The 21,146-nt window shown below is 37.3% G+C and overlaps 1 protein-coding gene across 2 annotated transcripts in view; it reads right to left on the bottom strand.

The window, feature by feature from the left end:
• Window positions 1-21,146, bottom strand: part of LOC132127862 (unconventional myosin-XVIIIb-like) — a 47,075-nt gene continuing 25,929 nt past the window's right edge. Inside the window, exons 27-44 of one of the 2 annotated variants that reach the window (XM_059540047.1) lie at window positions 20,579-20,684; window positions 20,363-20,487; window positions 19,111-19,265; window positions 18,870-18,993; window positions 17,464-17,664; window positions 17,210-17,320; window positions 17,009-17,113; window positions 14,332-14,493; window positions 13,145-13,258; window positions 12,948-13,064; window positions 12,264-12,347; window positions 10,062-10,199; window positions 9,798-9,983; window positions 8,134-8,267; window positions 7,059-7,100; window positions 3,289-3,459; window positions 960-1,894; window positions 1-307 (exon numbers count right to left, since the gene is read on the bottom strand). In XM_059540047.1, the coding sequence (XP_059396030.1) occupies window positions 973-1,894; window positions 3,289-3,459; window positions 7,059-7,100; window positions 8,134-8,267; window positions 9,798-9,983; window positions 10,062-10,199; window positions 12,264-12,347; window positions 12,948-13,064; window positions 13,145-13,258; window positions 14,332-14,493; window positions 17,009-17,113; window positions 17,210-17,320; window positions 17,464-17,664; window positions 18,870-18,993; window positions 19,111-19,265; window positions 20,363-20,487; window positions 20,579-20,684 (2,997 nt within the window). In that variant the 3' untranslated portion in view covers window positions 1-307; window positions 960-972. The remainder of the gene's footprint in view (window positions 308-959; window positions 1,895-3,288; window positions 3,460-7,058; window positions 7,101-8,133; window positions 8,268-9,797; window positions 9,984-10,061; window positions 10,200-12,263; window positions 12,348-12,947; window positions 13,065-13,144; window positions 13,259-14,331; window positions 14,494-17,008; window positions 17,114-17,209; window positions 17,321-17,463; window positions 17,665-18,869; window positions 18,994-19,110; window positions 19,266-20,362; window positions 20,488-20,578; window positions 20,685-21,146) is intronic. The other variant, XM_059540048.1, reaches the window with a different exon arrangement.

Here is a 21,146-nt window from a genome sequence, read left to right as displayed (position 1 = left end):
TTCTGCTCGACGTTTTTATTTACATCTGTTGGAGTTCAACAAATTTGCACTGACTGCTGAGAGGGAAGGCGAGCACTCACTGGTCAAAAACTCATTTCCCTGACCTGAAGCACCCGCGGGTATCAGCACAGCTCGAATAAAGGGCATGTTTACAGTGAGAATTTTAGGAATTTCATGCATTCACTTAAACATCTTTATTTATGTGTACAAACAGTGCTCAAAATAAATCCTCAGTGTATTTGTGCTTCCAGTTAAATGTGCCTCAATGCATTCTGGACGGAGTCAGTTCTCCATGTCTTCATCTATTCTGTCAGGGGAAAGAAAAAAAAGAGAGAGACTAAATGATTCACATCCTTTTACAATTCAATTTAATTTTATATTGCTTATTTTTCTTTTCTTTTGTCATTTAAACGGGTCATACACTTTTTTTTTTTTTTTTTTAATTCCAAAACGGTTTTCGTGACCATTTTCCATACTATCTTCTTTTCTTTGCAGCTGTGCCTTTAATACATGTAAACATTCACTTTGCATAAACTCTCATAAAAAGTACAAAAGCTGTCACTGTAGGGGGTACCATGTCAAAAGGTACACCTTTGTACCTAAAGAGTGCATACTGGTACCTTAAAGGTACTTCTGCTTCTCACAGTAAGGAAAAGACACTAGTTAATATCCTCCAATAATTATTCTTCCATAAAATTGGTTAAACAACAGAAAATGCAACTTCCTTTTAAACACCAAACTGACGTTTGTGATGTGCTATGTATGGGTGATCAAATTATGCTTCTGACAATACAAATCCATGGATTTCAGAATATCCCTGGATTTGGACTGGGAAGACGTTTTGAGTTCTCAAAGTCATAGTATGTTTCAGTAGAAACTCAAAAGATTAAGGAAAATTAGGTTCCTCATGATATGACCCCCTTAAATGTAAAGCAGGCCAGTGCATTTCTAAGCTTAACCTCATTGAGTCTTCTAGTCGACTTCTGCTTTTTTGAGGTACTTCTTCATGACCGAGTTGACGTCCTCGCTGCCCTCCGCTTCCAGCCTCTCTCCTTGAGGCCCACGGCGCTTCTGAGATCCGCCAGAACTTGAAGAATCCGAGTCGGACTCCCTACGTGACGCTCTGGAGGGTGGCAACTCCCCAAAGTGAACACTGAGGGCTCGTCTCTGGCCTGTTCGGGAACTGCTAGATGCAAGGCTGCTGGTGGACTGCGCTCGTCGGATGGCTGGGAGAATGTCTGAGCTGGTGTCCCCTGCATCGACTACGGCCCTCTCCTTGTCTTGATTCCCGAGGAGTCTGCGATTCTGGAATACAAGTGGTTCATTTCCCAATTGTGACTCTCCCGTTTCTGCTACCAGGCCACTGAGTAGACGGCGTCGGACTGGTTGATAGGTGCCAAGAGGAGGCATGGCTTTCGAGCTGGGTTCCTCCTCACCTTCCTCAGGGATGGCCAGGTTGGATAAGTGGCGGCGGGAACTTGTGGTGGATGTCACGGATGCGAGGGAGTCACAGGAGCTGAAGCGGTTCATCTTTCCTGTGGTGGTTGTGGTGGTGGAGGATGTTGGGCCTGACTCGGATAGGGAGCGGAAGCTGGAGGCACGAGGCAGGTGCGGACTGGGAGGTTTCAGTATGCCAGGTCGAGGCAGGTCCTCCAGACCCTCCTCTGCTTCTAGAGACAGTGCTGAGGACCTACGCCGTAGCGTGGAGGCTCCTGTTGTCTGATAGATGGGGAGGGACACTGTGCTCCCCTCGCCCACCTCCGAGCCTCTTTCCCACCCAGCGCGCTTCTTCCTCAGACCCTCCAGGAGCTCAGATAGGGCTGTGGATGACGATGCTCTACCAAGACCACTGGAACTTTCTTTGATGTCTTCATCAAGGTCTTGTGTGCAAGATCTGTCATAGGGAATAAACGACAAATAATATCAGTGAATATAAAATGAAGGATGGTTATTAAATCATCATTTACCCACCCTTGTGTCGTGCCAAACCAATATGGTTTTTTTGCTCCCATGGAGCACAAAAGGAGACATTTTCAAGTATCTGACAAGACATGACTAATCATCATCAATGTCAATCCTCACTAGGGTTGCAAAGGCCAGGAACAATTCCAGTGCATTTCCAGAAACTTTCAAAAAATTACTGGAAAATTAAAAAAAAAAAATCCTGGAAAGTTTCCAAAATTTCTGGAATGTTTCCGAAATTTTCCACCTTTTTGCAACTCTAATCCTCACATAGTCTCGGCCTCAGATGTCATGGTCACACTTTGTTTGTTAAGTGTCTGATGCATAAGGCACAATAAAAAGTCTACCGGCTTTTTGAGATTATGCAGTCTTTTAACATCCACCAGTAAATAAAGCCATGTTTAACAAGACTGTGGCATATAAGCATAATAAGCAACATAAGCAAATACTGTAGTTACTAGATTTCAAAAGTTGCTGTAATCCAATGTTTAGTTGCTTGTTTCTAATTCAGATTGTAGGTTACACTTTATTTCAATAGTCCACTTAAGATATTCTACTAACTATAAGTGACTTTGCAAATAAATGTCAACTAACTCTCATCAAAGTTACTTATAGTGAGTAGAATGTCTGAAGTGGACTATCAAAATGGTGTGGTTGTTGCGTGATTGTTGCATCATTATTTGCTTTAACATTTATGCCGATCTTGATCGAATCACATATGGTTGCATGAAGATCTGTTATCATAATGATATTAACCCACCCCCAAACATAACAACACAAGTCTACTTCATATGATGCCATTGCAGATCTCGGTTAATTTATCCTCACCCAAACAACTGGTAAAGATATGTAAATGTTGTTGTTTTTTAAACATCATTTAAAACAGCCCGAGCATATCTATATACATACAGAATGTTGCATCAAACGAATTCATAATGGAAAAAATGTAAATAATAAATCAACTGTATAGCAGATTCCAAATGATGAAATGCTTAGGATGTTCCAAATCAGCCCATTGCAAAGGGTCCACCAGTAGTGGACACTTGTGCAGCATAATCAATGACATACATACAAATAAATGAAACGGAGGGGAAATGAGTAAAGGGCATAAAAAAAATAACTGGAATGCAGCTATAGATTCCAGACCTTATGCTTAATCTCCATTTGTGATTCACAAAAGTCAGTCAGCAATACAGGATTAGAGCCATGCTTGCTAAAAATGACTACTTACCTACTACTTACCTAGACCTCTGACCTGGTGGTGTTACCTTGTTTATTGATGCTCACTCATGCTTATTGATCATCAATCATCTTTTGCTATGTTACCTGAAACTGTAGGTACTCATGGTGTCGGTTACAGACTGGCGGCCGGAGCTGCTTCCTGCGTAAGAAGAAGTTCTGCCTCCTTGTCCTCCTCGCGGTACACCTGCCCACTGACGGATCCCTTCGCCGACGTCTTCAATACCCACACTGGATCCGACGCTGGACATGGTGTCACTGAAATTCAAACCCCATGTTAGTTTGAAAATCATGTTTTCATTGGGAAGATTAACAGCTGTGTAACGTGCTTTCACAGCGCAAGCAATCAAATCAATATAAGCCTATATCAATGCATACATGACCTACATGAATACGATCATGCACATGGCTCAAGAGGAGATCTCTCGTCATGGGTGCTGTAACGCCACACATGGGGGTGATATTAGCTCTGATATCCTCATGGCTACCCAGCAGGCTATGTGTGTTCAGTGAGCTGTGAGTTCATTAGTCTTGGGAGTGCTGTCATTATCAGGGCTCGTGGGGCATAACTCACTGATCCACAGCCTATTTACAGACTGACTAAAGCTGTTTGCTTGAGATCCCAAAACATAAGCTACATTTCCAAGAGCTAGTGTGCTGCCTTGCTGCTTATTGCCTAAAGAGGCAGCTATCTTCTTATGGAGCATCCCATTAAAAAATAAGTTTCTATAGGTTGGGGCTGGATGGTTGTAGCAATGCAATTGAACCACCAATTTGGGTTCCCCAACAAAACCTCTAAGAGTTAGTTTCTTAATGTTAAGAATATTTTAACAATTTGAAGAACTTGCTTTCATTATAAAGAAACTTTTGGTCAATTGAAATGTTCTATGGACTTTAAAGTTTCTTTGTGGAACCATCCCAACAAAGCATGTTTATTTTTAAGAGCATAGCCATGAATTCTAATAAGTGATTGATTTGGAACGCTCTGCATAGACATATATTTGCATTTGCGTCTATGCATTTGGCAGCCACTTTTATTTAAGTGATTTACATTGGATTCAAGGTATAAGTTTATGAATTCCTTGGGAATCTAACCCATGATCTTGGCATTGCTTCCACCATGCTCTACTGAAATGCACAGAAGTACAGTATAAGGAGCTTTTGGTGCTATGAAATAAGTTTTTCTAATACATAAAACTGATTAGTACTAATTAGTTTTGCATCATCATGTTGCTAAATGATGCAAGAGCTACAGTACTCTACCAAGCATAAATGTGCATTCACACAAATATTGGATAAAATTTCATTTTGTATTACATTATTTCAGTACTGCATTAAATATATACAGTGGAGATCAAAATGAGAGAACAAGCTATAATCTCCTAAATGTCAAGGTTACTGTTTAACCCTTTTTAAAGTTAACCTAACAGGAGTAGAATGGCAGTTTTTAGGCATATCTCATAAATTAATTGTATTTTTGATTGAGATATTTGAAATAGAACTCTGATCAAAATGAGAGAACACTTAAGCCGGGCATACACGGTGTGATTTCTGTGTGATTTCGGCAAGGTACCAACTCACACTGTACGAATAGATCGCATGCGATGTAAAGCCAAAGCTCACGATTAATGTGTGCTCACTGTACGGTCCGATCGTCAAATTGCAATTTGACTGCTCACACTATACGTTGGGAATCAACACGTAGGATCCCTCAGAACCCGGATTTTTGTGACTGTTTCAGAATAAACATGCTTTCCCAGGATAAACAATAGAGGGATAAACGCACTGCTTTGGTGATATGCGCAATTGTGTGTGCTGAAAGGTCCAAAAACAAAAGCCAGGCAGGCATCTGCAGCTCAGCAGGTATTTCCTCCCAACTTTTCTTTCTGGCATTCCTGTCGTGGTAAGTTGACGATAACACGTCAAAAAGGCTGACATGTTGCTGCCATAACTCCACAAGTTTTCCCTCCTTCACTTCAGTCCACACTACACCGCCGTGTCGCCATGGTTTCGCGCATGCCCAGTGAGGGAAATGCGGAAAATCGGTTCGTAGCCCTGCTTCAATAGTGCGATACCTCACGAGAGGCAACCAAAATTTCTGACATGTCCCAAAATGACCCAAAAAAGAGTCGCAGGAGTCAGAATTCGGCTCAAAATCGGATGAAAACCGCACTGTGTATGCCCGGCTTTACAGATATCTCCACGTTAGTGGTGTTAATCTGGCACCTGGTACTAATTTCCTTAATTATATGACAAACCCTATTTAACTGCCAGTATTCCTCTACTTTTCACTGAGATTACAAGATTACAAGAAAAACCCTGCAACAGGAGGATGACCGTTTCATCCACTGTAAGTTAGAATATTGCAGGTTTACAATGACACTAATTCATTCAAGTCCCCCCAAAAAAGCTGGTCGTCTTTGTAAGACAAATGCATGAGAAGACAGGATAAGATAGAGACTCTCAATGGGGAATCGGTTTAACACTGCAGCTGGAATTGCTTGCCAGTTTTGTCAAATATGTTAGTAGTACAGTGGTATACCTATAGCTAATATTCCTTCAAATTTTGAGTGACGAAAATTAACAATATTTCAGAAAAAATGAAGTGTTCATAGATTGCTTTCTAATTTTGATCTAACACCGTATAGCATTCAGCTTACATCGCTTATTGTATTGCATTTTATATTTGAATTATTCATGGATACATGTGATTCTGCTTTAGAATTAGCTCAAAACAAATTATAGTTCCTATCTTTTAGAAACTGCCTATGATGACTTAAAATGCTGGGCAGATCACTAGGTTTTGGAACAGAGCCATTGCATCAAAACCTATTCTAGCTTTCAGAAGCTCTTATTCAAACATACAAGGGTAAGGTAACAAAAATGTTAATTTGCTTGGATTTTCCGTGGGTTCTCTCCTACCCTGCTCTTCTAATTGGACTCACTACATTCGTACAGAGATTTTAAGACCCAAAGTTCTGAGCAACTGAAACAGTTCATTTTATCCCCTTTTTTGCTCGCACAGACAACTGAAAGAGACGAGACACGGGGGGTCTCGGCTAACATGCATGCATTATTCAGAAGACAAAGCATATCACAGCTGGTGAACTTTTTTAAAAGGACTCTCTCACACAGAGGAAAGCTCCTTGCATTTAACAAAGCAAAGTGGCAGTGTGGGTATGTTGCGGTTTGTGTCTGACGAGTAGGTGTCTGTTCACATCCGTCCAGCAGAGACTCTCGTCTGTCTTCATTCAGACGTGTGAAAGGAAGCCGTGACCTTACACAAGTCTACACACACTTACAGCACTAAGCAATAGGCTAAGCAGTCAACATCAACAGCCAAATGCAGCGCTCGCCTATCCATCAACATTTGCCTGATGGTGAATTTTTAGACCAACAAGAGAAGGATGGTTATGCATTAGAATCTGCCAACACCATTAAGCCACGGTTCACAAAGAGACTCCGTGCATTTATATGCAAATAAGAAACCGTACTGCATAAAAGCAGTGCATTTCTTCATGTTGCAGCAGACGTTAATGTATGTTATGCAACTAGAGCTGGACAATATAGGGAATACATTTGCAATAATATATATATGAAAAAATTGTTAAAATAATATTTAAAAAAAAATCGTTTTTAATTATTAGAATGTTTGACAAAAATATCCCAAAACTTTGATATCTGTGAAAGCCTAAAAAATTTCAATAATAATTCTACATCGTCCAGTCCTATATGCAGCCACTGGCCTATTTTGAAGCCTGCATTCATCTGATTGCTCATTCTTAAATGCAGAACATAGAAAATGAACACGGATACATGGGAGAGAACAACAACAGGATATGGGGTGGAGTGCTTACAGATCTTTCCTTCTAGAGAAGGACTCCACAGCCGTCTGCACACTGTGTGAAGAGGGAGACACAGTCAGAGACACACAGGAGTGGAGCGGATAACTAAAGTGGTTGGGGTACGAGCAAAGCAAGCATATCGAATTTTCAGTCTAAGAAGTCTGGCAGAGAAGATCAAAGTCTTGAACTCTGATACATCGGACTGCGTTTCACTATGGGTGTTGATGGAGGAAGGCATTATTGAAGTGTTTATAGTAGGAAAGTGTAGCCTTGATTTTCCACAGTGAGGAGGATCTCTTCACTTTTCAGCTCAACTGATAAAGAATGAAAGCAATTACAAAGTAACAGCAAGAAGTAAAACTTATCTTACCCAAAGGGAAGAAAACAGTATATATCTAATCTTTTCTTCCCTTTAGGTTTTGAAGTCAATAAAAACTGTTACTTCTAAAAACTGTGGATATACATATGGAGTTGAGTTTGCTGAAAAATAAATAACATTAAAAGAGAAAAATTAAATGCATAATAAGCAAACCTAACGCTACTGAAATAAAAAAGTCGTGAAGTTAGATTTGCTAAAAAAGAAAAAACAAACAAAACCCCCTAAATAATATAAAACAAACAAGATAAATTAAAATAAAGCAACTCCAACAAAATAATCAATTGTACAGTTAGATAAAACAAAAACAAACAAAAACCCTGAATTAAATTTAATAAAATAAAACAAAGTAGAAGAAGATAATATGATAAAAAACAAGATAAAATAAAGCAACCTGAAATAAAATGTTACTGGAAAAAGAAAATGCAACCCTAAACCCCTCCATCCCCAAAAAAATAATAAAAAATCAAAATAAATCTATAAACAAAACAAACTAAAGCAAAATAAAAATGTATGATGATACTTCAAAATGATTTGCAACGAACCAATCACAACCTTGAATACTATTTAGATTAGTATACAAACTGATCTTGTCAGCTTGTATATTATAGTATACAAACTGGTTTGCAGACAGTTTGCCCTTGCTATGCTAGACTGAGGAACACAAACAAAAAAAAATGGAAAAGGTCAGGCGCACGTCACTAGTAATACCTTTCTGTATCACTTTCATCACTGGACTCCACCTCCTCCAGCGCGGCTTGTAGATCAACGATTCGCCGGATCGATGTCTCCAGATCAGCTTGCAGGGTCTGTCTTACTGCACTAAGCTCTTCCACTTGCATTTCCTGGAAACAGATAAGACAAGATCAAATCAGATAACCTGTGATGGTCACGCTGGATCTCCAGGGGAAATAAAAACCCTGCATCACGACGAGAGAAATCATTACCCAAGAGTTTAATCTCAAAATGTGCTCAATTAATTAACGGCTTGTACATATATATATACAAACACACACACAATATTAAAAATTGTGCTGGCACTTCTAAGCTCTATAATTGTAGTGAGCGGGTGTTTCTCCAAAACAGATTAAATAAAGCGCATGCATCCATAATAAAACATGCCTCACACAACTCCGGGGTGTGAATGATGGCTTCCTGTAGCGAATCCATGTGATTTTGTCCAAATTTTTTTTTCCAAATGTAATAAACACTTTTCTCTCACTTCTGCTGATTGTCATGCATGCAATAAATATTTAAATTACATTTTAATTAAATACATTTTTTAATTAAACTTAAAATACTTAAACATTAATTTATATATATCTATATATAATATAAATTTCTTTTTAATCATTGTATTACTTCTGAAGTGCTTGTTTACTAAAGTACAATCCTGCGTTATTGATCGCCAGCTCTTGTTCATAGAATAATTTGATAATGAGCGCTGGAGAGCCAGCGGAGCGAGTGATTACACGATTCATTTTCCTCTTCCCTTCTTTGTTCGTCCCCAGTCTCTTGCTCTCCTGGACGAGTCGCCACTCTCTGTCTGTGATTAATTCCCATTGTCTCCTCAAGGTTATTGATACAACAAATCCCTTTCCACTCCTCTCATCTCCATGACAACCACACCTTCGCTGTTGCCCCCTCCCTTTCATAACCAATAACCTGGAGAGCCTCAGCATGTGTGTCTTCGCATCGGAAAGAAACGCATCCCAGACTCCAGTCTTTGTGTATGCACCAGGCATCGCTAACACTGTAGCTAATATTCATAATACTGAATGCCTTTGACTCTCAGCACGCAGGTCAAATTGCATCACACGCCGGCAGGTGCTGTAATGGCGCAGGGCCTCTTCCTTTGTGTTAAATTCTGAATATTTACAGGTTTTTCAGGAGAGATCGGTGTATTCTCATGGGTAATAACGTGTCAGGCTTGTGGGCGGCCACTAAGGGAAAATGCACCGAGCAGCTGTACGTATGAATACATTAGGACAGTCGTTCAATGTGCCTTGGAGTTTCACAAAAGCAACTCAATTTTAACATGCATTTTGACCCATACAATGCATTTTTGGCTATTGCTACAAATATACACGTGCTACTTAAGACTGGATTTGTGCTCCAGGGTCACATATATTAACAATAATAAAAGTGTAATCTTAAATCTCAAAATTAATATCCAAGCAATATACCTTTTTTTGAAAACTGAAAGAAAATGAAGGAAAATGAAGTTGTAATTGCACCAAAAAAAAAAACATTTTAGGACTTCCATAGTCATGATATACTAAATATCATAAAAATTAATAGTGAAGAATAATGTGTTGCTTGATCAGCTACATCAGAAAAGTGTGTGTGTGTGTGTGTGTGTGTGTGTCAGTCACCAGCTCCATGCGTCGACGGCTGCTCTCCTGTTCTCTGACGCTCAGGTCATCCATTTCCAGTTTCATATCCGCCAGTCTCTGCTGATAGTATCGGGAGTTCTCCCTCTCCCGGGCCTCGGCCTGGGCCGCCTGCTCCAGCTCCTCACCCAACCGCACCACACTGTCCCGCAGACGCAGAACCAGAACCTACACACACACACACACACACATCGTAAAGATCCTCTCTGAGAAAGAGTATAAAGCTGTTAATGAGTCTGGACTGACCTCAAATCTCTTGACCTGTCCTCTCTGAAACTCCAATTTGTTCTCTAGATCACAGATACGAGCTTCTTGCTTGCTTACGATGCTGCGGGCCACCGTGGACGACTCTAGAAACTGCACTCGTACTACGCTTGTTTGCAGCTGGGAAGATAAGCACTTCTGGGTTATGACCACGCTTGTGAAACAAGCTAACAAGTCCACAGAATACAACAACATTTCTACTCCACATTCACTTCTATGGAGGAAGAGGAATGACTTAAGTATAAATAAATAAATGAATAAACACATGAATGCAGAAATAAATAAATGTATAAATGCAGAAATAAATTAATGAAGAAATATATATAGATAGAAATATATGGATAAATGAAGAATTAAATCAATATTTAAATGCTGAAATAAATAAATGTAAAAATGAATGAATGAAGAAATACCACCAAATGCACCATTACCCATTTTCAAAAAATCTTTCCATAATAGCTTTGCTTATTCATTCCATTAACTATTCACAGTCACCCTGATTATTAAGTGAGGATATTGTTTAAGCCATGTTTCCTGTAATATTATTATGTCCATGTCTGAAATGTTTTTTCTCAAATCTGAGGTTTTAGTTTTGTAACCAAAACTGAATGAATTTATCCAGTTAATTAATCCACTAAACACACAAGCTCTCTCTCTCTCTCTTTTTCTCTGTGTGTCTCTGTCTCTCCCGCTCTCTTTCTAATAACTTCATTAATAACTCCATTAGAATGCTAATTACCAGCTTTAAAATCGATTACACACACACACACACACACACACATATTTATATATATACATACACGTTAATAAATTATGTACATTAATAAACGTACAATACAATGTTAATGTTCAATTTTTTTTAAGATGTATTCACAAACATTAAATCAATGTTCAAATCGTAAAAATAAAAAATCCTGAAATTGTATTTATGCCATGATGGAAAATAGCAATAAATAAATATTCTGATGTTGCTTTATGGTCTTTTTAGGGTTAAATTATGTTGTATGCAGACATATTTCTGGTTACGGTGAACAGCAATCTATTGAAAATATCAGTAAAATAAAGGAAACGCCATTATTACAGTGTCTTTTCATCCATTTTGACCCGCAAAACAGTTAACAGGCTAACTAGGCTAATTGCCATCTCGTGCTCATTCCTAACAGAAACGGTTGTTCTGACTGATTTGGATAACTGACCAATCCTGCATTGATAAAAGGTTAGGACCGCCTACCTTATTAACATAAAGACACAGAAACACATAAATAATGTAGAGAAATGCTTAAATGTAAAAATACATAAATAAATGTAGTATAACACAAATTGTGCAAAAATAGCACAATTAAAATAACATTTGACATTTATTCATTCATGCATTATCTTCATTTCAGTTTTTAATTATAAATTTATTTCTTCATTGCAGCATTTAATTATTAATTTTTTCTATATTCCTTTCTTTATCAGTGTATTTCTACGTTATTATTTATTCATTTTTGCATTTATTTATTTATTTATACTCATTACTCAGTTCACACTTATAATCTTGAGTTTATAACTTTTCTCAAAATTAATTTACATTTCATAATTTTGATTTTTTTCTCACTTTGTACATTTTGTAAATTTCTTGATAAAAGTTTTTAATCTGACAATTAAATTTTTTTCTTGCAATTGTGAGTTTATATCTCATATTTTCAAGTTATTAACCTGTAATTGTGAATTTGCATCTCACAATTATGACTTTTCACAGAATTCTGAGCTTACATCTAGTGTTTAAAAAAAAAATCCTGTGAATTCTGTTTCTATATTACACAGTTCTGACATTTTTCTTGCAATTGCGTGTTTGCATTAATGTAAATAGTTAGATTAAAAGCACTATTATTCTATTTTTTTTATTTTTTATTATTTTATTCTATGGGGGAAACAAGCTTCCATAGTGTCCCAAAACACAATTCGCTGAAAATAACCCCATTTAAAAAGTGTTTTACTTCTGATGGCTTTCTTAACTGTTTTGCATTATTTCATGTTACTGCTTAAAAGTAGGAACTTTATTAACAGAAGCGCAGTACATAGTTGTAGTAAACTGTGAGTCGGCCCATGTTACAGTAGTATGTTGATTTTTTTTCCTGCTCCACGTGTGAATGAACATCTAATGCCTCGCTCATCTAGATGTCAGTGTGTCTGTCTCACCTCCTCCTGTAGGGTCTGTCTCTGTTTCTTCAGCTCCTCCATTTCAGCCTGAAGCTCTCGGATCTGAGAGATATCACTGGAAGACTGGGATAAACAAACATGTTTGGTTGGCTTTGGGATATTTTACATAACCACACACACATCAGTGTTGGAGCAACTACTTTGAAAATGTTTGTCAAGATAGTTAGAAATATTAAATGAATGCAACTAGAACTCCTTTCATAGTCTGAAACCAAATCTAATGAGATCAAACCAAATAAAATCTTACTGGATAGTCTTAAATTCTTCTACTTACTTATTTATTTTCTTTATTTTTATAGCCAATAACCTCAGTAATTTAAATGTTTATTTTGCTATAAAAATAAAACATCTAATGATGTTGCCCAAGGACTGGAAACACTATTAAGTGATGACTCAAGTGAAAGGATAAACCTTTTTTTTACCAGTTGAAATGAAGCATCCGTTTAGCAAAATGAATCACCGATTTACTCAAATGAATCAGACTTGAGAGCGAGGATGTTTTAGGAGCGTGTGCAACACAATGTGACAAATGATAGCGTTTTTGTCACGCTTCCCGACTGTGTGATGGGGAAAAAAACAGCTCGTTATTGGAAAAGCTGAACTATTTTGAAAACAGCTGAGCGACTGTCATAACTCCCCGAGAGTGATGTGACTCCAGCAGACCTGAGCGATGAGGGCTTTGTGCTTCTTCATGAGCTCGTTCAGATCCTCCTGGTCTTCCTCCAGCCTCTTCCTCAGGTCCGTCCTCTCGTAGCGGAGCTGAGCCAGCTGCTCATCCACCTGAGACAACAGACAGAGACGCACTGAGATAAACCTGAGCTCAGCCCTTTGCTCCTCTCATTTCATGTCTCGGGCCTCACCAGGCTCTTCTGCTTGCAGATGCTCTCCAGTTCGATCTGAGCGTTTTCCAGCTCTGCAGCCAGAGTCTTCTGTGCGCTTTCAGACTCCAACCGTCTGGCTTCACTGTCTTCCAGCTAGAATACACATAGACAAATGTCAAATAAAGGGGAACTACAGAAATAGACCACTAATGGCTGTTGGACAATATCAGCATAAATCTTTATTATTTTTTAGATGACCTTGTATTGACAAAACAATCTATGCAAACATACACTACTGCCAAAAAGTGATGAATAAACAAGTTCTTGAAGGAAGTCTCTTCTGCTCAGCAAGGCAGCATTAATTTGAAAAATAAATAATGCAGTAAAAACAGGAGTATTGCTAAATATTATTTCAGTTTAAAATAATTGGTTTCTTTTTAAATAAATGTAGTTTATTCCTTTGACGCAAAGCAGAAATCCTTCTAAAATGCTGATTTGCTGCTTATGAGACATTTGTTGTTATCAGTGTTGAAAAAAGTATTATTATTACTTTGGACCAGTTTAAACCATCTACCACCATCTATAACCCTCTTAGGCTGTTTTAGGCAGGTGTTTTTCACCAGGGAAATGCTAGCACTATTTTAATCCATGTCTAAACTGTGTTCTAATTGGTCGGTTGTGTATTAATCTTAACTGTCAATCAACCTGTAAAGCAATACAGGTGATTTGACCCAGTAATCTTCAAAAAATAAACATAGGCCAAAATTTAATCAAGTAATCAGACATCACAGCTGCTGAAGGGACATGTCTGACATGATAATGAAGCTATAAGGATTTATGAAACCTAGGACATTTCTACACTTTTGGAGGGCACTGAACATGTACAAGCACTAGTTTTGTTTAAATACTGTTAAAGGTTAGTTGAAATTTGCAGTCAACTTTTATTTCATCATTTTAAGTGACATTTTATAGGTAAAGATGCTTTCCTAACTGTGCTAGGGTTGCGTGAGATGAACCTTGATTGACTGCATTTACAAAATTTTAATGGATGATTGAGATGTACAGGAACCAGAATGGTCAATACTGAAAAAATACAATATTTGTATTTTTTTATATATAATATAATTATACCGATACCGATAATCAGTACCGGCACCGATAATGCAAAGCTGTTAAAATCTGTGCATTTGAGCCATGCTGTGTGGATTATGGGATGGCAGTGGCACCTGGCAGCGCAGTCTCTCCAGCTGCTCCTTGGCACCGGGGTCGTGACCCTGCCCGGGCTGTTCAACGGTGGACAGCAGCAGCTGGGCATCATTGAGCAGGGCATGTGTGCGCTTCAGATCCCGCCTCAGCCTCTTCTCCACGTCAAAGTCTCTGTGGCCCACCTGAGACCAGAGAGAGAGATCTATATATCACACTGAAGCACAAACAGAAAGCCTTTACACTCACATCAAGAGAAAGAGACAGCATTCCTGGATAACGGTGGTGACTTTTACACCATAGGAACTGAATATGTGAACACAACTCCTGCCTGTGGACAACTGAGTAAACCCCAGAAGCTCAAGAAATCATTATGACTTCACAAATGATCTGATTTCTGAGGAATGTGAATCTCAAATTAGTGCCCGATTATAGATGTGTGTTTTTTAAGGGCCAATATACATATACAGAAATCAGGATGGTCAATAGCCATTGTAATATAATATAATATAATATAATATAATATGAAGTAGACAGACAACATAATTTACTGTAAGACCAGCAATATGACTCATTACATTTACTTAATGACAACATTTACTAAATATTATAAGAAAACAATGAAACTTTCTTATATTATTTTACATTATAAACAAGATTACCAGTACATCATACAAAATAAGATCAGCAACACATACAAAAAACCTAATTTTATATATTATATTAAATTATATTATATTGTTCTATTATACTTTTATATATTTTTAGCAATAGCCAAAAAAACATTGTATGGGTCAAAATTATTTTTCTTTTATGCCAAAAATTAAAGTAAAGATCATGTTCCATGAAGATATTTTGTACATGTATCAAAACGTAACATAAATATATCAAAACTTCATTTTTGGTTAGTAATATGCATTGCTGAGAATTCATTTAGACAACTATAAAGGCGATTTTAAGTATTTAGATTTTTTTGCATCCTCAGATTCCAGATTTTCAAATAGTTCTATCTCGGCCATATAATTTCAGATCCTAACAAACTATAAATCAATTTTTCTAAATTTCAGAATAGAAAGAACACATATAAGAACAGCAACATGATTCATTAAATGTATTAAATGGCTATAATTACTAAATATTATACTAATGAATCATCCTTCTATTCTATATTATATACTGTAATAATATTAGATACAGAGAGAAAAATCATCATGCACAATAAGTCCAGTAATATGTATTAAAAACATTATTCATTAAATTTCATGAATGGCCGGAACATTACTTGAAATCTCAAGTAATGCTCAAGGAAATAAGTGATATGTTGGGAAGGTTGGGTTGGCAGTGAATGCACATGCCCTGGAAAATCAATTCATGCATGAAAACCAGGCGCTTACCACATCCTCTTACTCAATACCAAACTCATTTTGAGCAGCAGTGTTAACGTGCAGCTCGGGTCATAAACCGGGGTTGTTTTTAACAGCAGCAGACGAGTAGCTTCATCATATCGATCTTGGTGGTGATCACGCGTCCAGAGCACAGTAACATTAGAGAGCTCACGACAGCCCGAGGGCAGGACATTCAGGTCGAATGCGTGTACAGTATCTCTAAAGTGTGTAGCCACAAGCTGTTAGCTGAGTTAAGCACAGGGCACACGAGTGAGAACATGTCTAATGGTAAAAAGATCCCATTATGTAAAGGCTGCATAAATGTTATGAACATAAAACAATGTCAATGGAATGCCCTTATGATATTTATAGCTGATAAAAGTTCTCACAGTGTTCAAACATTTCATTTTTATGTTCGATATGTTCTGAATGCAGTTGAAAGAACATCCTTCTAAATAAAGGAACTTGAAAATAAAAGGAATAAAGGAATAAAGTTTCCAATCATTTTTCTCATGTTCAAATAATGTAGATAAAGCTGTATTTTGTACTTTCAATAATAAATCAACAATTTGAATGTTGACATCATTAGAGCATATCTTCCAAAAATTTCCCTAATTTTTATATTTTAGAAATATTAATAATGAAAAACCATATTAAAATCCTATATACATATACAGTATTACAAATTACACACATTAAGGCCAGTGAAACAAGTATTTCAAGTTTAATTTATATATACACACACACATACAAGCATACATATGACTTTCCTTTTTGTTTGACCCTGTCCTAATTTTTAGCATCCAGTCACTTGCTGAAGGATAAAACTAAGCCCTGCCCTACAGATTCTTCTCTGAAGTATGTCACATTTTAGAAGTAAAATGAGATAACTAATATAATTTCATGCATACACATGAAGTTGAAAATGTTTGCTGAGCTTTAATATTCCCACAAACAAACTGTAATGAAGAGCACTGACAGATGAGGGGAGAGCTGGGCAGTCTGTAGTGCTCTTATATCAGTACAGAGAGGAACATGACAGCTTTACAGATCCTCATAAGCCCTGATGTGACTATAACTCTGTGATCTATCAAGCAGCGCGTCTAACCAAATGACCCACATACTGTAGTTAATACATTTCAAGCCTGGAATGCTATGAAACTTCCAGTGGTTGTTAACAGTGTGTGCAAGCAAATGTTTCAAATCTTGCTATCTATGATAACATTTTATACAATATAATATAATATAATGTTTATATTTTTAATGAAAACATTTGTATAGGTTTTGTGTGTGTGTGTGTGTGTGTGTGTGTTACCTGTTCACACAGTGTGGCAATCAGCCCCTCTAAGTCATGCTTCTCATGAACCACCATCTGTTTTTCCTCGTATTCCTGTTCCAGTTGCATCTCCAGCTGTCGGAGCTGCACACACACAAACACACACACAGACAGGAAATTATTTTTGAGACACGGTTGTAAGGTGGTCTATCGAGCTGTAATTCATTCTGCGTCCCTCACCCGTCTCTGTGAGGACTTTTGCACGTCCTCCAGCTCCTCTTCCTTGTCCTCCAGCTCTTTCTGATGGATCTGCTTCATCCTCTCCATCTCCATCTCAAAGCGAAGGTGCATCTGTGCAGAACAGAGTTCAGATGGCCTGTTTGTGTTACTGCGTCTTTAAGACTTATGTAAATCTGGGAGGTCACATGTTAATGTGCTTATTGTTATTATGTCACAAGCTTTTCATTAGGTCAAATGTTCTTGCATTACTGTACCTGCTCCTGCTGTTTGATTCTGGCAGTCATCTGGCTGATCTCCTCCGAGCGCTCCTTGTCTCTGGTCTCCAGCTCACGGAGCTTCTTCTTCAGTTCAGGGATGGAGTCGGAGGTCAGGTGGAGCGGGATGCTCAGGTCACGGATCTGAGCACATAGTTCCTCCTTCTGCTGCTGCAGGTGCGTGACCTCCACCTGACTCTCCTGAAACACACAAACATAATAATAATACACACATCATGGAAATGTAAATACACAAAAACATCAACTACATAATATGCAGGACAAAAACACATCAATTGAATTCAACAAATATCACACACACAAAATCACAAATAAATCATACAAACAAATAAAACAAACACACAAACAACACACATAAACATGCATACACGCACATACACAAACAATTATACAAACAAGCTTGTCATAAACAAAAACTCAAAAGCAAATATACATGGCACAAACACAGTAATGCACACATCATACAAACAAGCACAAACCCAAAAACACACATAACAATAATAAACAAACAAAAGCAAATACACACAGAAATGCATGCAAACTTGTGCAAAAATATACAAAAACAATCACAATGCAAAACCAAAAAAACAAACTCGAAAATAAATACACAACAATGCACAAAAAAACAATCACAGACAGATACACACAAACATATAAAAATACACACAACAACGAAAACTAAACACACACATGATAAATGCATAAAAACAGAAATTCACAAACACACAAGTTTTACACACACAAAAACACAATTATGCAAACAAGAACAAATGCATAAACACAAAGCAATCAAACACACACACGCACACACACACACACACACACACAAGCAAACACACACAAAAGATACTGCACAAACATACAACAGACAAACATGCATGCATGCACAAAGTACACACACAAAATCAAATGCACACATGCAAAAATTGCACAATGTTTTAAAAATACAATCACAGACACATAACCATACATAAACACATACATATTCACATGTATACAAACACCCAAACAGAGCGCATAAACACAACAGCATATATACACACACAACGCACCAAAAACAAACAATTACAATCACAAACACACACCACCAAAAACACAGAGTCATCTGAACAGATAAAAGATCATAATGTAGCTATAAATGCATTCATGTGTATTTCCCATGTATTGACCCCTGACCTCTATCAAAGCAGTATAAACTTGACACATTCATTCATTCCTATAATGATACTGTATAGTTATATAATCTGATGTATTCAAAGCAGAACTTTTCTCCTCTGCATATTTGGGATCTCTGGGGACTCGTTCAGTTTACTGACAGAGGACACCCGGAGTACACGGGCACCATCACAGATGGTGGAGACTTGACCTTTGACCTCAGCCAGTACCTTAAGTGTCTTGCGAAGGGTGAAGATCTCTGCACCGAGGGTGGTATTCTCCTGGATGGCTCTCTCCTTCTGCTCCCTCTCATTATCAGCCTGTTCCAGTGCCTGGGTCAGTTCGCTGTCAAACCTACACACACACACACACACACACACACACAAACCAGACAGGGCTTGAGAATGCATATTCAAGCAACCAGTGAGCATGACACTGAATATTAATATATTATATGCAAATGAGACAGACCTCCTCTGTTTCCTTTCCAGCTCGTGAGCGCGGCCCTGCAGGCTGTCTGTCAGCACGCGGGCGTCCTGAAGGTCAGAGGTCAATCGCCGGCTGTAACGTTTTAGCTCTGTCACTGAGCGTTTGGATTGATCCAGCTGAGACTGCAGTTCCTGGACCTGCCACACGGAGGAGACAGAGAGACAAAGATCATCTGTGATATTTTATATCTGAGCTCTTAATTTATTCAGTATTTAATTCTCTACATAACAAACCAAACAGGATTTATCATACATGTATATAGACTTGGTCAGTGTTAAATTAATGGCATACATTAGGGCTAGTCATCAGAAGAACTGTATGCATTTGAGTCCAGTTTCATAAATGCTTGTGTTCTCTTAACAGTAGCTTAGCCTTCAATTTAAACATTTTTTGTGAATTAATAATAATAAATAACGCTGTATTTCGCGATTTTTTTTTTAATTTATTTCTTTTAAATTCATATTTTATTATTTAAACACACACACACTAACATATCTTTTATGCTTTTTTTATCTATAAAATACAAATTAATTACATTTTATTATTTATGTATTTTACATTTTTGTTGCTTCAGGAACTGTGATTTTATCATTTCATAATTGTATATTTTATTCAAAACCCTTTATATTCTATAATGCACAATAAATTACTGATAAGACAGCTTTTTAACTTTAGATAATTAATAATAAAAAATTATAAAAGTAATGTCAATGAACAAATTGTACCTTATATTGTGTGACAACATTCCCCACTGCATGTTAAACGAGCTGTATATTTTTCCTGACCAAAAATGAAAGAAATATAGATTTGTGTGTGTGTGTGTGTGTGTGTGTGAGTGAGTGGTGATGACCTCTATTTGTTTTGTATTTAATACAAAATCTGACTTTAGTGTTATTTTATTAATAATTAAATACTATAAAATTAAAAATTACATTTAAAATAATTAAATAATTCATAAATTTAAAATAAAATTATAATTTGAACTAGCTCCCTTCTTTTTCAGTTTTCATTTAAATTTTAGTCTAAGTTTTCGTAGTTTTGTTGTGCTTTTGTCATTATATATATATCTTTATATTTATTTCAGGTTCAGTAATTTCTTAGTTGCCAAAGCAATATTTCTTAATATCATGTGATTTTACTTAAGTTTTTTATCTAATATTCATATTTTCTTTTAACTTCATTTCAATCACTGAAATTTTAATAGATGAAGTTAACTATAAGAAAACATTAATACCTTTGTATCCAGTAGCTGACGGGCCTCTTTCTCACCCTCAAGTCTTTCCTCTGACTGACGCAGGCGCCTGCGCAGGAACTCCACCTCCGTCTGCGCACATTCCAGCTGCAGCCGCAGCTCACTTTCTGCGTGCACATGCAGGATTCACACACACCCACGCAAACAGTCATTATCTTTCTTCGCCAGCATGTTTGATTGCATCTAAGCCTGTCTTACCTGTCGCCACTCCGCTGAGAGCTTCTTTATTCTTGACTTTCTGTTTTTCTTCCTCTAACTGCCTCTCAAGGGCCTCCAAAGACACTTTACTCTGGTCCACACGACTCTGAGACACAGCACAGAATAAACACATGTGCCTGACGCCCACAATTCAACAGGAAACACAGCGATGAGGCGTTCAGGACAATATGACAGGCTATATATGGAAAAGCATACTAATCATACTTTTTCTGCATTATACAAGCATGTATAATGTGCAAAATATGCACATTTTTATACGCATGGGATGCATTACCTACAGTACTAAATTAGCCGAAATGTGCAATGTACAATAAATTATTAGTACTTTATACCACAATGCCCTTGACTTTATCTTACATTTCTAGTGTCATTTCTGAACCAGCCACAGTTTTTATTGATTCATCACTTTCTCGACTCATTATTTATTTGGACTGTCAGAACAAAAGGTCTTTATACACAAACGTAATAAAAAAAAATACAAAATATCTTATGAAAGATATCTATCTATTCATTTAGTTAAACATGATGTACTAAAATAACGTAAAAT

This window comes from Carassius carassius, chromosome 45 (assembly GCF_963082965.1).
Source record: "Carassius carassius chromosome 45, fCarCar2.1, whole genome shotgun sequence".
Lineage (NCBI taxonomy): Eukaryota > Metazoa > Chordata > Actinopteri > Cypriniformes > Cyprinidae > Carassius > Carassius carassius.
This window is presented reverse-complemented; position numbering and strand designations above follow the sequence as displayed.